The 18,305-nt window shown below is 35.6% G+C and overlaps 1 protein-coding gene across 13 annotated transcripts in view; it reads left to right on the top strand.

Moving 5' to 3' along the window:
* The window catches only part of ANKIB1 (ankyrin repeat and IBR domain containing 1), a 155,963-nt gene extending 139,606 nt beyond the window's left edge, over positions 1-16,357 (top strand). For 9 of the 13 annotated variants that reach the window (XM_077994896.1, XM_077994894.1, XM_028844888.2 and 6 more), the window contains 9 exons: positions 1,496-1,630; positions 2,785-2,871; positions 2,962-3,028; positions 4,958-5,103; positions 6,154-6,332; positions 7,229-7,280; positions 11,353-11,464; positions 12,702-12,838; positions 13,188-16,357. In XM_077994896.1, coding sequence (XP_077851022.1) covers positions 1,496-1,630; positions 2,785-2,871; positions 2,962-3,028; positions 4,958-5,103; positions 6,154-6,332; positions 7,229-7,280; positions 11,353-11,464; positions 12,702-12,838; positions 13,188-13,925 — 1,653 coding nt within the window. In that variant the 3' untranslated portion in view covers positions 13,926-16,357. 13 annotated transcript variants of the gene reach the window in all.
* The last annotated feature ends 1,948 nt before the right edge of the window (positions 16,358-18,305 follow it).

Genomic DNA, 18,305 nt, shown 5'->3' with positions numbered 1-18,305 from the left:
ACAAATTTACAAGAAAAAAGCAACCCCATAAAAAGTGGGCAGAGGATATGAACAGACACTTCTCAAAAGACATTTATGCAGCCAACAGACACATGAAAAAAATGCTCATCATCACTGGTCATCAGAAATGCAAATCAAAACCACAATGAGATACCATCTCACACCAGTTAGAATGGCGATCATTAAAAAGTCAGGAAACAACAGGTGCTGGAGACAATGCGGAAAAATAGAAACACTTTTACACTGTTGGTGGGAGCGTAAACTAGTTCAACCATTGTGGAAGAGACAGTGTGGCAATTCTCAAGGATCTAGAACTAGAAATACCATTTGACCCAGTGATCCCATTACTGGGTATATACCCAAAGGATTATAAATCATACTATTATAAAGACACATGCACTTGTATGTTGATTGCGGCACTATTCACAATAGCAAATACTTGGAGCCAACCCAAATGCCCATCAATGATAGACTGGATTAAGAAAATGTGGCAGATATACACCATGGAATACTATGCAGCCATAAAAAAGGATGAGTCCATGTCCTCTGTAGCCACATGGATGAAGCTGGAAACCATCATTCTGAGCAAACTATCACAAGGACAGAAAACCAAACACTGCGTGTTCTCACTCATAGGTGGGAACTGAACAATGAGAACACTTGGACATAGGGTGGGGAACATCACATACCGGGTCCTGTTGTGAGGTAGAAGGATGGGGGAAGGATAGCATTAGGAGAAATACCTAATGTAAATGACGAGTTAATGGGTGCAGCAAACCAACACAGCACATGTATACACATGTGACAAACCTGCACGTTGTGCACATGTACCCTAGAACTTAATGTATAATAAAATAAATTAAAAAATAAATAAACCATAAAGAGTACCTGAAGACAACAGAATGGGAAGATCTTTTTAACTGACTCAAAATCCATAAGCATAAAAAAGGATGTGTTTTCATACTGAATGCTCATATTTTTGGCACTGTCTGATAATTATGGTAATTCAGTGAAATTTACATTAAAATGGGAAACCGTTTTTATATCAGCTGTTCCACTTAGAGGTCTTTTAAGCGTAGTTCTGGTTTCAAAACCAATTTGTCAGTATTGCCAGAAGTTTTTCAAATAGACTGGTGGAGCTTTATATACCAGTGTCAGATTAGAATGCACTTAAAAATGAAACACTTGCATCTGATATTATTTGGAAAGAATATCTTATTGATATTTTTAATGATTCCTTGTGATTACTTCATAATATTATGCTTTACATTTTAATATATTCCTATAAACAATAATTTTAAACTACCCCACATCTTTCCATAATGCAGATAATGTCTCTAGAGGAAACAGGAGAAAGAGGGCATATCTTTGAGAAGATTTGTTCCTGGTCACACAAGCACAGTTATTTAATCTTTACAGATTGGTTGGCTATAAAGCAGAAAATAATTTGCATATTAGTGTGGGGAGATGTTTTCATCTGTGTTTTCTTTTGAAGTGCAAGTATGACTTTTGCTGGATTTGCCTTGAAGAGTGGAAAAAACATAGTTCCTCCACTGGAGGTTATTACAGATGTACTCGCTATGAAGTCATTCAGCATGTGGAGGAGCAATCCAAGGAAATGACTGTGGAGGTAAAGAGAACCAATTAAGCCAAGACATCTCTCTAAACCGCTCATTGCTACTGGAGTTATTTTGCATTTCTTTGTCCATTTTCATCTTAATAAGGTATTAAATTGAATATACTTTATAGTAGCCTTTAATTTCAACAAAATAGCTCTGTAAACTTAAGAGCTTTTTCCCTTTTACATTTTCCTTCTTTTAATTTTGGTGAAGATACGTATGAAAAGTGATATATCCCAGCCTACCTCTGTAAATACTTAAAAACAATTTTAACATTAATATCAACAATACAATATTACATTATACTGTAGAGCAAGTGTCTTAGTCTGCTCAGCTGCCATAGAAAATACTACAGACTGGGTGGCTTAACAGAAATTTATTTCTCACGGTTCTAGAGGTTGTGAAGTCCAAGGTCAAGGTGCTGGCCAATTTGGTTCTTGATGAGGGTGCTCTTCTTGGTTTGCAGACAGCCACCCTCTCACTATTTCCTCAGGTGGCCAGAAAAGACAGAGAGACCTCTGGTGCCCCTTCCTCTTCTTATAAGGGTACCCAGCCCTATCAGAATAGGGCCCACCCTGATGACCTTATTTAACCTTTATCACCTTCTTACAGGTCCTATCTTCAAATACAGTCACATTGGGGGTAGGGCTTCAAAATATGAATTTTAAAGGGAATACCATTAGTCCATAGCAAAAAGCCATATAATAAAACATTGAAGGCCGAGCACAGTGTTTCATGCTTTTCATCCCAGCACTTTTGGGAGGCCGAGGTGGGCGGATCATTTGAGGTCAGGAGTTCAAGACCAGCCTGGCCAACATGGTAAAACCCCATCTGTACTAAAAATACAAAAATTACCCAGGCATGGTGGTGGGCTCCTATAATCCCAGCTACTCAGGAGGCTGAGACGGGAAAATCACTTGAACCCAGGAGGCAAGGTTTGTGTGAGCTCAGATTGCACCACTGCACTCCAGCCTGGGTGACACAGCGAGACTCCATCTCAAAAAAAAAAAAAAAAAAGAAAATATTGTTTTCTGTCAAGAAAATAATTCACAAATCTGAATGCACTATACCTATCACTAATAAAAGTTTTAAATGATTCCCCCAAAAAACTATTTTAGTAGCTACTAGTTTTTATAAAAGTCATTTGTGGACTTTTGTTTTCTAGGCTGAGAAAAAACACAAACGATTTCAGGAACTTGACAGATTTATGCACTATTATACAAGATTTAAAAACCACGAGCATAGTTATCAGGTATGTCCCAAATAATTTCAAATGAGCTGACCTATACTGTTGTGAATAAATAAAGAGAATGGTTTACATGCTTTATTTCTATTCTTTTAGCTAGAACAACGCCTTCTTAAAACAGCCAAAGAAAAGATGGAACAATTGAGCAGAGCTCTCAAAGAAAGTAAGTTATAAGTTGTATGTGTGATAATTAATATAAAATATCTTTCCATGCTTGTTGCTTCACTATTAGGTTAGGCCCTGAAAGGAATACATTATGTCCATTAGCTCGTTCTGGTACTGTTTTGAGTTCTTTGAAGCCCTGAATGCAGCTTAGCAGATGAGGTCTCTGTGATTGGATTTTCTACCCAGCACCTAGCCGCTTCCTCTTGATGCAGCCTGTGCTGTTATGAGATAAAAACACTTCATGATTTTGCTTACTCTGTGTCACTGCTGATGCTCTACAATGTTGGGAAAAGTGGATGGGTCCTAAAGGACATCACTGACTTAGAGGAGCAAGATACACGTGCTACCCAATTGTCAAGTAACTGAATACCCAAAAATTATTGAGAAAATTTAGCAGAGTGCCTAAGGATGTGGAAGTCAGTAACAGTTTGCAGAGAAATCATTTCACTGGTAAATAATGAACATTGGGGTCAAAAAGCAAAGCCATGAGGTGGAGCTAACGTGTGGGTCCTAAATTATAAGTTTTATAAGAATATTCCAAAATATGAATTGAGTATTGATAGCATCATTAGAATATAATAACCCACAATGACTACTCAAGGTGCAGGTTCTGTTATTTTTGTTTTAAAAAGTCACCTTTTAAAAATAATAGCTTACATATGAAAAGTACATTTTAAGGTGAAAAATGTGATGTTATACTTGGGTTGCTCCAGTTTATCAAAATAATGAATATTAAAATCCTTTCCATTAGGATAATTCCCTAGTCAAGACAATACCATAAGTGAAATGGAGTGGGGAAGAATATGTCAATAGCAGTATAGCCTGCTTGTTAATTATTAGTTCTTAGACTTCATTAAAGATATAACTGTATTAGGCAATATCAGACTCTTGAAGTATTGTCCACAGTATAAATTGAGAGGAAAAAAATCCTCACAAGTCATACAGCTCTTCAGCAGGGATTTTTGTCTGGTCACTAATGCATCCCTAGTGCTTCCAGCTGTGCCTGACACTTAACAACATTCAATATTTGTAGATGTGAATTATTGCTTCTATTCAGCATTCTGGAAGTTCCAGGCAGCATAACAAATTAGGGGAAAAAAACAAGAAGGTACAGCAATTGAAAGGGAAGAAGCAAAACTTCACACATTTCTCACATACGTCAGAAATCTCAGGGTAGTCTGTATGTCAGTTTGTGTACACACACTGAATTTCTTTCTACAGGCATCCAAAATAATATGATTTTCTAAAGTATTTGCAAACTTAGATTCTCGTACTTAATTTCTGGTTTTTATTTTTTGTTTTTTTTTTCAGTTAAGTGAAAACCTGGACTGTTATAATGATATTCTTAGAACAAAAAGTCTCAGATGTTAAGGCAATTTCGTCTTCCATCTTCCTCATTCTTCCTCCCCTTCTTTCTTTCTCTGGATTTTTTTATTAACTAGGATTAGTTGTCTAGTTGTTTGCCAGAATGTTGTATCTTTTTCCTTACAGTATTGATTTTACATAATTAGGCTTTTTTTATAAGCAACTTAGAAAAGGCATTTGTTCTCATTGTTACGCAGGGAAATTCTGCCAGGGATAATCTGAAAAAGTAAAGCCTAGAACCTTTTGGTTGACCTAAAGCTAGATTTGCTTACCAATGGAGTGAGACCAGAATCCAAGATGAGTATGTGCATTCCTTTATGAATACCATCAGTGCTCCTGGGCTGCTGGGGCATATACTTCTTTTATAAACACATACATGTCACACATGAGTATTTTATGTGGTTTTTTAGTTTGGTTCAAATAAGTATTTTCAGACAGTTACTTAAAAGTTTTTGTCCTAATGATCCTTCTTTTTTCTTTTTTCAGAAAAATGATTGTTTAATTAATATTACAAATGGCATATTTGCAAAAACAAATTCACTGTGCCTCAATTACTTTTTAGCTGAAGGAGGCTGTCCAGATACCACTTTCATTGAAGATGCAGTTCATGTGCTCTTAAAAACTCGGCGCATTCTCAAGTGTTCTTATCCATATGGATTTTTCTTGGAACCTAAAAGCACAAAGAAAGAAATTTTCGAACTAATGCAAGTAAGATATTTTTTAATTACATTTAAATAGCAGCAGTTATTACGAAATACAGAGTTTTTTCTTTTTCAAACCACTTACTTTATTTCATGTGGACATGATCAGTAACATAATTTTCTTTTCATTTTTTAAATAGTTTTTAAATAAAGGAAAAGTTACCACTAATAAATTGAAATTTTCTTTGTTTAAATTTGTCACTCTGCAGGTCTGAATGAGTTATGAGTGATGCAAACATTTCCTATAGCATTTTTGTCTTTGTTTTAAACTGGTTGATGTTTGAAATCAGGCATATTTCTGATTATGTAATTAAGAATTTTATCATCAAAGATGAAACAACCCATATTACCTACAAGATGAGAAAGTTGCTATTTACCAGTTTATTTTTTAAATACAACTGAAAAAGTTACAGTATTTAAAAAACAAAAACACCTAAGCCAGTTAGCATCACTATAGCTAAATAACTTCATTGTACATTTCTTTTCTTTTGAAGCCACTAAACTTTCTCCTGTTACAGTTTTCATGTCACCCTTTGAACTGTCCTTTGCTAATTTATATCCTACATTTCCATCAAGGATCAGTACTCATTTTCTCCATACAGCCTTCCAGACTTGACCCCGATCACTGTTGTCTTGCCTTAATTCAAATTCCTTCAGCACTTTTATATAGTCTGCACTATGGCATCATGCATTTGCTTGTATGGTGCATTGAAATGTATTAGTTTTTTTCACATAGACAGATTATAAATTCCTTGTAAACAGCTGCTATACTCACTGCTTCTTTGTAGTCTATACCAATTTCATTTCTATAAATGCCTATCAAATAAGTGCTTTTTTAAAATTTCACATGATTTTATATATAATCCTTCTTTCTCTTTCATAATCTAGAAAACATGTACAAAATAGAAAATACATTACATAGGAAGTTATTTCAAAATTTGAACTAATTTCTTACTTCAAAAGAGTTAGATTTAACTGAGAAACCACATAGACTCTGGATTTGCTATTGATTAACCTATGAAGCCTATGATCTTTTTTTTTTCTCTGCTTACTATAGACAGACCTAGAAATGGTCACTGAAGACCTTGCCCAGAAAGTCAATAGGCCTTACCTTCGCACACCCCGCCACAAGATCATCAAAGCAGCATGCCTTGTACAGCAGAAGAGGCAAGAATTCCTGGCATCTGTGGCTCGGGGAGTAGCTCCTGCAGACTCACCAGAAGCTCCAAGGCGCAGGTAAGAAGGATGTACACTGGAAATCATCCTGGCTCCAGCCACAAATGCCAGCAGTTTTATGTTTTATCCAACTAGGGTTCATATTCTTGGAAATTATTTACACCTAAAATATGGATAGCTCATAAAAGTATGTTAACTTTTTTTGGTGATTTTTTTTTTTTCCTCCATGCTATTTCTGTTTTTCTTGTTATTTGTTGTTTATCATTGTGTAGCTCCTTAGACTAAATTAACCTAGGTTAATTTCACATTTCAGGTGAACTCATAATTAAAAGTATTCTAATGTATCATTTCAAATATGTAATATATGTAGTGATTTGATAGTTATAAACATCTCATGATGTAGAATTTGGAAACTTTGCCAGCTTGTTATGGTCATATTTGTATTTTTGTATTAAGAAGTTGTGAAGGAAAGAGAAATTTGATATTTGTAGTTATTCAAGTGATAAACTCATCCACTAAAGATCACTTGAGTTGTGGTTGTTTTATTTTACATACTCATACTACTTCTGTAAATTGAAGCATACTTTCCTATTTACAATAATTATAAGCATTAAACATTCCTTTGGCACTATTTTACATAAATTCCTTTGATCCTATTTTTATGTAATATTTATGAGTAAATATTTACTTGTAAAATAAAAATAGAAGCGGTTATAAAATACTTTGTTATAACATGGTAATTTTTATTTTTTGATCATTTTTACAGAAACATAAAAACTTAGAATTTGAAAGAAATAATGAAATTATCATTTTAATTCTGTTTTAATAGTTGATCTACTTTGGTTAAGCAAGTTCCAACAGAGGAATTTAAAGTAATGTTCAAAGGGCAAGGATCTGATTGTATATACTTTGTAGTACTGATATTAAATCAAATGGTATGTCTAATTTCTTTGTAGCTTTGCTGGTGGAACATGGGATTGGGAATATTTAGGATTTGCATCACCAGAGGTAATTGTTTTATGGGGTTTTTGTTTTTGTATTTTTTCTTACTGCAATTGTGCTTGCATTTGCATCCTTATCTATTCTAAATCCTACTGAGATTATCAGCAGTGCTCTCTTTCTTTTGTAACAAAAATCCTTGACAGAGCCTACATTTAGCTATTTATGTGGTATTGGTATATCATCACATTGTTAAATGCATTACTCTTTTATTGTTTTCAATTACTGAGTAGTCAGAATTAAGGCAAATTTACAATATACATTTTTGGAAAATATCTTCTAATTTGTTAATAGAGAGTTTATTAGAAATGCATTTCTAGTCATAATATTGTTTTAGTCTGAAACTATTAAAAATATAAAAGAACGATCCATTTTTAAGGTTAATGCAACAACCTGAGGGAATTGATTTATAATCAGTTGCTAAAGTGGAAAACTTGACATTAATAATGTGTATGCATAAAGAAATGCTTTGCTTAGTTGCTTTCTGCTTATCTTCAAGACTTTCACACTCTTCTTATTTTTTTGTTGTCATTATTAATATACCGTTTTAAAATACAGAAGGTCTAAATTACACTACAGATAGCAGTTGTGGCAAATAAAAATAAGACAGAGTGAAACTCTTAATCACATAACTGTTTTCTGAGATTTAAATTGCCACTGTCACTGTTGAGTCTGATTTTAAAATGGTTTTAGCAATTCTCTCTACTTCTGTCTTTCCATCTTTGCTCTTTATTAACCAGTATTTGATGCCTATAATATGATAACCCTTCAACTTAATTTTTGGAAGGGTACAGAACAAATGAGGAGAACTTGGTTTGTAATGTATAACCCATTTGTTACCTGCAATTGAAAGACAATGAAATTGATTATTATCCAGGCATGACTGTGGCTTGTTTAAATCAGATACTTGCTCTTTTCAGCTGCTGAAGATACTTGCAATCACCTGTGGTTTTTGTATTGGTAGATACATCCAAGAAAATATTGACTTGAAAAAAATTGTGCTTAGAGCCCTGATCTGGACATTTTAAATTCACTTAAATTATTTTAAAAATTGTGATATATTAATGAAATTTTCATTTTAAAACTAATTATGAACCTTTATCTGATCCTGCATTTATTATTTCTATGTTTTAATACATTTACAGCTTCGGGGATATTGTGGAAAACTTCCACATAAAAGGAAGAATAAGCAAACTGAAATTATAAAAGAAAAAAAATACTAATGATTTCCGTGTTTTAAGGTAGAAACACTATTTAGCAAAAATAAATAAAACCTTCATCAGTGTATTCACAAGCATGTATGTGTATCATCTTGCAGCTTCTGGCTCTGACAGAAACTTAAGGAATCATGAAATATTTGTCCTTGAATATTGAGGGCCTACTAATATGACTGTTACTTTATTTTTTATGAATTGATAATTTTTTAGAAATTATTTACTTTTAGTTTTCTTTAGTCTTTGACACATTGAAACACTAGGCTTTTACATAAACCTTATTGCAGATATAAAGAATTACTACACATTGTTAGACTTTCAAATTCTGCATATGTATGACTATCGAGTAACTGCCAGAGTTATATTTTTGAAAAATAGCTTTCTGCCTTAATAGTGAGGGAAAAAACAAGGTTACCAACTTCAGTAGACTTAGATTGAATTTATATTTTTTTCAGTGAAGTTAATTTCATTGTACTCTTTTCAATTTAACTTGAGTCTGGCAAGCATAAAGGTTTGTTTTATGCTACTTTAAAGGCAGTGGAGCTCAGTGGAAATAGCATAAAGTCTGAGAAACACCTGAATTCAAGTTCTAAGTGTAACTTATTAGATCCTAGGCTATGTTCTTTCTTAATTTCTCATCTTTACAATGTGGATGGTGATACCCCATGGAAGTTCTAGGATTAAAGCATCTCATTAAGCCACTGACAAAATTGTTGCAATTATTACTTAAAACAGCTCCTTACAGCCTCTCCCTCTGTAAATCTTAGAACATTTTAGTCTTCTCTGTATCCTTAACATTCTCAAACCATTTGGAGTATACTGACTAAACCCTTTTAATATACATTCTTGAAGATCTTAGGAATCCTTGGAAATTTTCAGATAAATTTTATGAGAACAATATATTTAAGCCTGTTGCATCATGAGAGAATGCCATCTGAGAGTTTTCTGTCAGACGATTAGATATACAAGTTTCTTTTGCAGTTGCTTTTAAACGGTTTCATTTTCTTAAATTGGAAATATGTATAGTCTATGGTCAGTAATAGTTTAATGCATAACTTTGTACCATTATCAAGTTTACAAAGTCAGCAAATTATCCCTAATATAAACCTTGAATTGAGATAAAATTTTCATACCATCTTTGTCTAAGAAATGTAGCTGCCGTTCCTCACGGTCTGTTGAGCCTTGATGACACTTAATAAGTCATCAGTTTGAGATCATGGGCCTGTAGGAAAAGAGGAAATGATGCCCCACCTCAGCAAGGCATTTTAAAGAACCTGTATAAACCTTCAGGGCACTTGGAGTATCTTTCATTTATTAGTTTCTAACCTAACAGGATGCCTCCCACTTCTTAGGAGTCCAACTACTTATATAAATGAAGAAGTTTAAATAAAGTCACCAGAGTAGTATGATGTGAAAGTTTTATTTGTGATACAAAATTTGTCTTCACCTACTCCTAGTACTTTCACAATATAAGCATATTGAATATTCTAGGGTAACCAGGATAATCATAAAGTTGAGTATCTTAGTGTTTATCATGGAAAAACACCATAATGATTGTCTAAATTAGCCTTTTTATGTTGGTATCATGTACCCTGGCCTCCTCTCTTCTCTTCCTTTCTCTTTTATTCTCTTCCCTTCTGTCACATTTATACCCAGGTAATAGCAGATGGTCCCAGGTTGTACCCTCTGGTGATAACTCACTTTAAACATTGTCACAAATGTAAAATAGACTCAGGACATCTGCCTAAGTCTGTGTTCATCCCATATGCTAAATAGAAAACATTTCCCCTACCTGTGTTGTAAATAGCACCACATATTGACTTATATAGAAAAGAAGCTAAATAAGCATCTTATTTTAAAGCTAACCTAACATTTGTCTTTTAATCTAGTTATTCGATTTGTGAATATGGTATGTAGCAGTCCCGAAGAATAGAAAATCCAACAATCTGGCAACTACTTAATAGTGTGTGTTCTTTTTTACTGTTGTTCCTTTTTTTCTTTTTCTGTTACATGTATCCCAGTCACTTTTTTGTTTTGTTTTTGTTTTTGTTTTTGTTTTTGTTTGTTTGTGATGGAGTCTTGCTCCTGTTGCCCAGGCTGGAGTGCAGTGGCACAATCTTGGCTCACTGCAATCTCCACCTCCTGGGTTCAAGTGATACTCCTGCCTCAGCCTCCCGAGTAGCTGGGATTACAGGTGCCCACCCCCATGCCCGGCTAATTTTTTGTATTTTTAGTAGAGATGGGGTTTCACCATGTTGGCCAGGCTGGTCTCAAACTCCTGACATCAGGTGATCTGCCTGCTTTGGCCTCCCACAGCACTAGGATTATAGGCGTGAGCCACCGCACCTGCCCCCAGTCACTTTTTTAAAACCACTTTCGTGTCCAGGTGCAATGGCTCACACCTGTAATCCCAGCTACCTAGGAGGCCGAGTAGTAGGGATTGCTTGAGGCCAGGACTTCAAGACCAGCCTAAGCAACATAGCAAGCTCCTGACTCTAAAAATAAAAAAATAAAAAACCTCCCTTCAAGGAAAGCCTTACTTAAATGAGTAATATGATTGTAGTGTTAATTAGATAACAAGATTCTTGAAATCATCAGGCATATGAAATAGGGGTGTTCTAATGTAGCATTGGGGCTTGCAAGTATTCCTAATTTAGGCAATTGTAATGACTGTTGAAAACTTTCTTTTTCCATTTTACCTTTTGTGTTTCCTTGGCATGGCAAAACCTGATGTTTCAGCCAAGTGATTTTATAAGATGTGTATAAAATCACAAACTTTTTCCCCTGGAAAAAAGTGTGTAGTTTATTTTATTTGCATTTTAAAAATTGCATGCTCTCTTGTATTTTATAACCTTTGGTTTATGCAGGAATATGCTGAATTTCAGTATCGGAGGAGGCACAGACAGCGTCGTCGAGGAGACGTTCACAGTCTACTCAGTAATCCTCCAGACCCTGATGAGCCAAGTGAAAGCACTTTAGGTAAGTCCTTGGGTTGAGTATGGTTTAATCCCATAGTTCTCTTGAATTTATCTTTCAAACTGGCTGATATAAATGTTTGTGAACGAGTTTGTCATTTAGATATGCAATAAATATGCAGATGTTTCTGTTGTGACAAGACACAGAAAATCAGAGGAGTTAGGAGCATGGTCTGTGGAGTCAGGCAAACTTGGCTTCATGACCCCATCTCTGCTGCATATTAGCTGTGTAACTTAAGTCACAGCCTCTCTAAGGTTGTTTCCACATTCTAAAGACACAATAATAATAGTGCCACCTTATAGGCTCATTGTGAGTATTAAATTAGATAATGCTTCTAAAACATTTAAGCACCTAGTGAAGCACTCAGTTAATTGTCGTATTGATTGATACTGTTTTTGTGTTCATGGAATATTTGTCTCCTAGCCTTAGTTGTCCTGTAGACATTATTTAAGAGAGAATTTCTGGCATTAGAGATAAATTATTTTAATTATTCAACTTTTAAATGTCAAATTAATAAGTGAAAATCTTCTGACTATAATGTCAGGATCAATGGGACTAAAGATTTGCTGTTCAGACTATTGTAAATCCCGAATTATTTAATTTTAAGAAATCTAAAAATGAAAAACCTTTACTAGTTATTGCTTAACAAAAAAAGAGAAATGGATAGTAGCACTTGCATTTATGAAAAGAACCATATAGACTGCAAGCAAAAATGTAAAAGTCAGCCAGGCACGGTGGCTCATGCCCGTCATCCCAGCACTTTGGGAGGCCAAGGTGTGCACATCACAAGGTCAGGAGATGGAGACCATCCTGACCAACATGATGAAACCCCATCTCTACTGAAAATACAAAAATTAGCCAGGCATGGTGGCGCACGTCTGTAGTCCCAACCACTCAGGAGGCTAAGGCAGGAGAATCGCTTGAACCCAGGAGGCAGAGGTTGCAGTGAGCCAAGATTGCGCCACTGCACTCCAGCTAGGTCGTCGACAAAGCAAGACTCCATCTCAAAAAGAAAAAAAAGGTAAAAAATCATGGATTTGAAGTGATAGTATCATATATATTATTGCTCATTAAGACAAATATGGATGAGAAATCCCAGAAAGATTAAGTGAACATGTCAACACAAGTTTTCCCCAGCACTGAAAGAGAAATTGCCAATCTAAACAACCAGGTGTATGAAAAAAATAAATGAGTCTTACTTGTCACTAAATTGTCTTTGGTACCAATTGCTTTGAAACAGATATTCCAGAAGGCGGCAGCAGCAGCCGCAGGCCTGGCACATCCGTGGTAAGTTCTGCATCTATGAGTGTGCTGCACAGCTCTTCCCTGCGTGACTACACCCCTGCCAGTCGCTCTGAAAACCAGGACTCTCTTCAGGTAGCCTTTCTGAGCAGCCTCATTGCCTATGCTTTTACTGTTTGTCTGTTGAGTGTGGTTTCCTGTTGTTACTTTCATCACTTTCCTGTTTCTTCTTTCCATTCTAAAATCTTTATTTTAAAGATGTGCTGCAGGAAAAGATTTTCCTATATTTTAGATTCATTTTAAGGTATTTTTTTTCCTTTAGCATGGGCATGGAGAAAAATACAAGATTTTAGTAGATAAAATAATTTTTCTGTATAAATAAAATTAATAATCCGTTGGTAAAGGAAGAGTGGTAAACCTGATTGAGTTAAATTAGTTTTTCTTTAGTCAAATTTTAAAGTAGTTTTGCTTTCTGTTGCTTCAGGCTCTGAGTTCCTTGGATGAAGATGATCCCAATATACTTCTTGCAATACAGTTATCACTGCAAGAGTCTGGACTGACCCTCGATGAAGAAACTAGAGACTTCCTCAGTAATGAAGCATCCTTAGGTGCAATAGGCACTTCTTTACCTTCCAGGCTGGACTCTGTCCCCAGAAATACAGATAGCCCTCGGGCTGCATTGAGCAGCTCTGAGCTTTTGGAACTTGGTGACAGCCTCACGAGACTAGGAGCAGAGAGTGACCCATTTTCAACTGACACCCTGAGTTCACACCCTCTCAGTGAGGCAAGAAGTGATTTCTGTCCCTCAGCTAGTGACCCTGACTCAGCTGGCCAGGACCCCAACATCAATGACAATCTTCTTGGCAACATCATGGCTTGGTTTCATGACATGAACCCTCAGAGTATTGCCCTGATTCCTCCAGCAACTACAGAAATCAGTGCAGATTCCCAGCTCCCCTGTATCAAAGATGGGTCAGAAGGTGTGAAGGATGTGGAACTGGTGCTGCCAGAAGATTCAGTGTTTGAAGATGCCAGTGTCAGTGAAGATAGAGGAACCCAGATAGAAGAAAATCCTTCGGAAGAAAATATTCTGGCTGAGGAAGCAGTGTCTCAAGCTGGTGACAGTGGTAATGAGGCGGCCAACAGAGGAGATGGTTCAGATGTTTCAAGTCAAACACCTCAAACCTCAAGTGACTGGCTTGAACAAGTACATTTAGTGTGAACTGCACACATCTGGGCTCTAAGTGAATTACAGTTACAGATGGTATGCTAGGTGGAGTATGCTTGATAGAGACTTTGATTCACTTAATTCCAACTCAGTGATAAACCACTGACATTAGGGTTGAATCCAAAGGAGTTCCCTTGAATGGTAGCTTCATTTTTTATTTTAACCTTACAGGGAATTTCCTTTGTATTTAATTGAATAGCTTTTCCCCTTTTTGCTGACAAAAAGAAGAGCAAGAGAAAGAGAAACAAAAATGAAATAAGTTGTATTCCACACTCTTCAAGAAAATGCAGTCCTCTATTTAGCCTAGACTTGACAATACTTTATTGAACATTTAAACTAAAGGCTTACTGCCTAATCTTTGGGTGGCTTTCCTTTAAAAAAAAAAAAAAAGTTTTCTTCATTCTAGAAATTTATTTTGGATAGATCCGATAACATATATGTCTTCAATCTCTTTGTGCTCTTCCGTAACTTACTTCCTTTTTGTCTGAGCAATGTGAATTGAAGTCTCTTTAGTACCACATCTACCACAAGTGTGATTAGTTTTAATTTCACATGAATCAAAGATTTCCTTTCATGTCTATTTACAGTCCAACTGTGCCAAACTCTGACTTGTGCGCTGACTAACAAGGCATTTAGGTGTGCAGCATCCTAGAGTGCTCCAGGGCAGTGTCAGCGTTCTCGGGAGTAAAAGGTGCCACTTGGTAGCAATGATATTCCAGAATTAAATGGGTTTTTGTTGCCATGGAGACTGCATTTATATAAATGTAGCCTGTAGCTTAAGTTAACTAAACCTAATGCTGCTGTTAAAAACAGTTTATTTTAATATTAAAATACAGTTGATTAGCAACAGCGGTGCTGTATTTTAAGAGACACTTTATTGGAAGTGCAATCATAGTTATTTGTTTTCACAATTTTACAGTGCATTCTAATTACTGATGGGTGCAATTACTTTTAATGGTGTTTTATAAAATAGAAAAAAAGTGGAGTTTTCATGAGTTATAGTAAATCCCACGATTATTAAGAAATTCAATAAAACATCCTGCGCAACATGTTACCGTGCCTTTGCCTAACCTAAATGGATAGTTGCCAGTTAAATAAGTGAGTAATTCAAATTTCAATGTCTCTTCTGAAGTAACTATGCTATGAATTGCAAAGACCTCCATAAAACCACCCATGGCCTTGCTTTTACACTAAATATAATAACTAAATGTTCCATCAGTTTGTTTGCCTAATTAGCAAATGCTGACATGTGTTTGTTCTATTGCGCAATACTCATTTGCTGTGTGATTACTGTTTAGTGTTGAAAAAAATCAACTTCCTAGTTATCGGTGTCTTACTGTGAAGAAAATACTGGTCTTAGTTGTAATTAAGATACAATGGTACAGTGTGTAATTAAAACTAGAGTAAACTGTTGGAATGGCTGTTTTACTTAAATATTATCAAAACTAGCATAACATAAGCAAAATAGATAAGTACAACCCTCCAATTTAGTGTTTTGCCAGATTGTTACCAGAAATCTACAGATACCAAACTTTCAGTTCTGAGTTTGTACAGGCAAATCCTGGGCTGGGTAAAAAGTTATATTAGTATTGTTATCCACAAGAGATGTGATTATGGTTTTTGATTACTTTTTTTTCTAAACTCTGATTTTGAAATATCCTTGTACTTAAAATTCATATTGCTAGGACACTATATTAGAATATTTAATATTCCCCAGATCCTCTTAGGATAAACTAGTGGAAATCCTCTTATGCCATGGATATCAAAGGTCCACATTAGTTTTTATTTCTCCAGTGATCAGAAACATTGATATCAATCCCTCTTAAAGTTAGTGGGGGGAAATATTAACTTTATCTACAGTGTATTACTGTATATTAAACTGAAATAGTCCATTAAAGGATTTTTTTACAAATTTATTTTGGATTAAAAATATCAACACCAATAAGTTTTTAGACCAAGTTGTAATTTTTCCAATATAGAGTCTTTGCATCACATTGAGGCATCTTGCACAACTGCAGTTAAGGTGAGAAAGAATGCTCTGTGTGAAGATAGTGTACACAATGGGTTCTGGTTTCCTTGCTCCTTGTGCAGTATCCTTTATTTCTGTGCTGTTCTCTCCTGAGCATGAAAAATGATCATTATCCAATTTGTATTTCCTTGGTACATATTTTAAAAACAACACAGTCATTGACTTTACAATTCAGTAATGAAGTTTGGCAAAGCCTATTTTGTAAACAAGTTAATTTTATAATGTAAAAAAAAAAAGTTAATCTAACCTTGACTTGTTATTTGCACTTTCATAGTCTATACTTGATACATTCCCACTTTATATACAGTAGGATTCTACAAACGTGTAGATGTTTGGCCAAATGAATGCTGTTAATAATATGTAAAATTCTTTGATTAAACATTTATTACTTAAACTACTTCCATCTTGTCTCATTACATTGTAGACTTTGTTTTAACCAAGTCAGAAAGCTGATTTTCTTCAGATTAAATCCCTCCAATGTGATGGGATCAATTTGGTTCTTACATGTAATTGATTAGTGCCTAATACTTTTACACTAGCCACTTACTGAGCATTTTGTATCCCAGTTATAAATACAAAAACACTGCATGACAATGTGTTAAAACATTATGACTTCAGTGCTCATTTTATTGACATCACTATAGCTTTCAGGAGAAAAATGTTATTTTTTCTTGAACTCTAATAGAAATACATAGAAAAATAACTTTAAGATATGTTTTGTGAAATTGCTTAGGAAAGAAAAACATTTTATGCCATATGAATTAAAATGCCTGCTTCTCTTTCTGTGTCCCTTATGAGTTACCAAAACAACCCATGACATTTGACCTTGCCCCAGCTGGTGCTTCATGGAGTCTGCCGGTGATAATCGTTTAAAGTGGTGTCATTTTGTTTATGCCTTTCATTGTGTAGATCTGAAGCTTAACTACTAATGTTCATAGGCTGAATTATTCCTTAATTGTTGTTCATCACAGCTACTAATCTCATTTTTTATCTCCTTTGAGTCCTCAAATATTTATCATTTACATGTTATTAATTAAAATCTGGAATTTATTAAAGTTTGATCATAATTTAAAAGCAGTGATAGTATATCTCTGAAGAGTAAAACCTTGGAAGCTAACTATTAAGTGATAATACAAACTTCGGGGGTGTTTTAAGTCTGAAATAACTCCAAAGGAAAAAATTTTTCATGCACTCAGCTCTTGGACTGAGTAGTAGTTTTGTTTTGTTTATTGTTTTTTTTCTCTTTCCTTTTTTTTAATTTTCTTCTGAGACAGATTCTTACTCTGTCGCCCAGGCTGGAGTGCAGTGTTGTGATCATAGCTCACTGCAGCCTCAACCTCCCAGGCTCAGGTGATTTTCCTACCTCAGGTGAGTTCCTACGGGACTACAGGCACATGCCACCACGCCCGGCTAATTTTTGTATTTTTTGTAGAGACGGGGCTTTGCCATCTTGCCCAGGCTAGTCTTGAACTCCTGGGCTTCAGAAATCCGCCTGCCTGGGCCTCCGAAAGTGCTGGGATTACAGGTGAGAGCCACTGTGCCTGGCCCAGAAGTTGTTTCATCTCAACATTGTGCTACAGGCATAATTACTGGGTCTTCTCCTTGGCAACATTATATTGTCTTGTCAGTTGTTACAACCTTCTCACCAGAATGAAAGATTTCTTTCTAGAAAGAAGTGGCTCTTTCTAGACTATATTATGTGATAGTCCTTACATTAGGAACTGGCAGTAGACTTAGTTCTTAAAGACGAATCAGAAAAGTTTCCTTTGAACCTCAGTTCCACTTAGGTAGCCGACAGACTGAGTGGTGGCCAAACTTTTGAAGGAATTATTCTTCTGCACTCTTTGAAACTGCAATTTGACACTATTCTTGATCAAACTATCTTCATCTCTTAGCCAGCTGTCTCATTAAGTATTTATTGCATAAGTGCCTAGCCTGTGTGAGCCATCAGTGTACAACAGGTTGAGAGACAAATACATGAGAGTGAACAAAGCCAAAGCACAAAAAGGATAATTGTTTGAGGATACAGTCAGGCCTCTTATCTTACTAGGTGTGCCAAGACTGCAAGGCCCTGTTGACAATTTTGCCTGAGCCATCTCAGGACTTACGTAACTAGTAACTTGTGGTCAAGGAGCAGGCTTAACTGCTTAAGAAGTGGATTCCTCACACTCAGTGTTAGCTGAACTGCAACATGAACCCCACCGTGTGCTTGCTATCCATCCAGGCCCATTGCATTGCCCCTGTGAAACTGGAGACAAGGGGAAGTGATGCAAATATGCTGAGGTTCGTTCTGAGGGCTGTGCCATGAGTGATAAAGTCCTTTGCCTCTAACCCAAGAGTCTCAC

The sequence above is a fragment of the Macaca mulatta genome, chromosome 3 (assembly GCF_049350105.2).
Source record: "Macaca mulatta isolate MMU2019108-1 chromosome 3, T2T-MMU8v2.0, whole genome shotgun sequence".
In the NCBI taxonomy this organism is placed as follows: domain Eukaryota; kingdom Metazoa; phylum Chordata; class Mammalia; order Primates; family Cercopithecidae; genus Macaca; species Macaca mulatta.
Note: the sequence above shows the minus strand (reverse complement) of the source record. Positions and strands in the feature narration are given on the sequence as shown.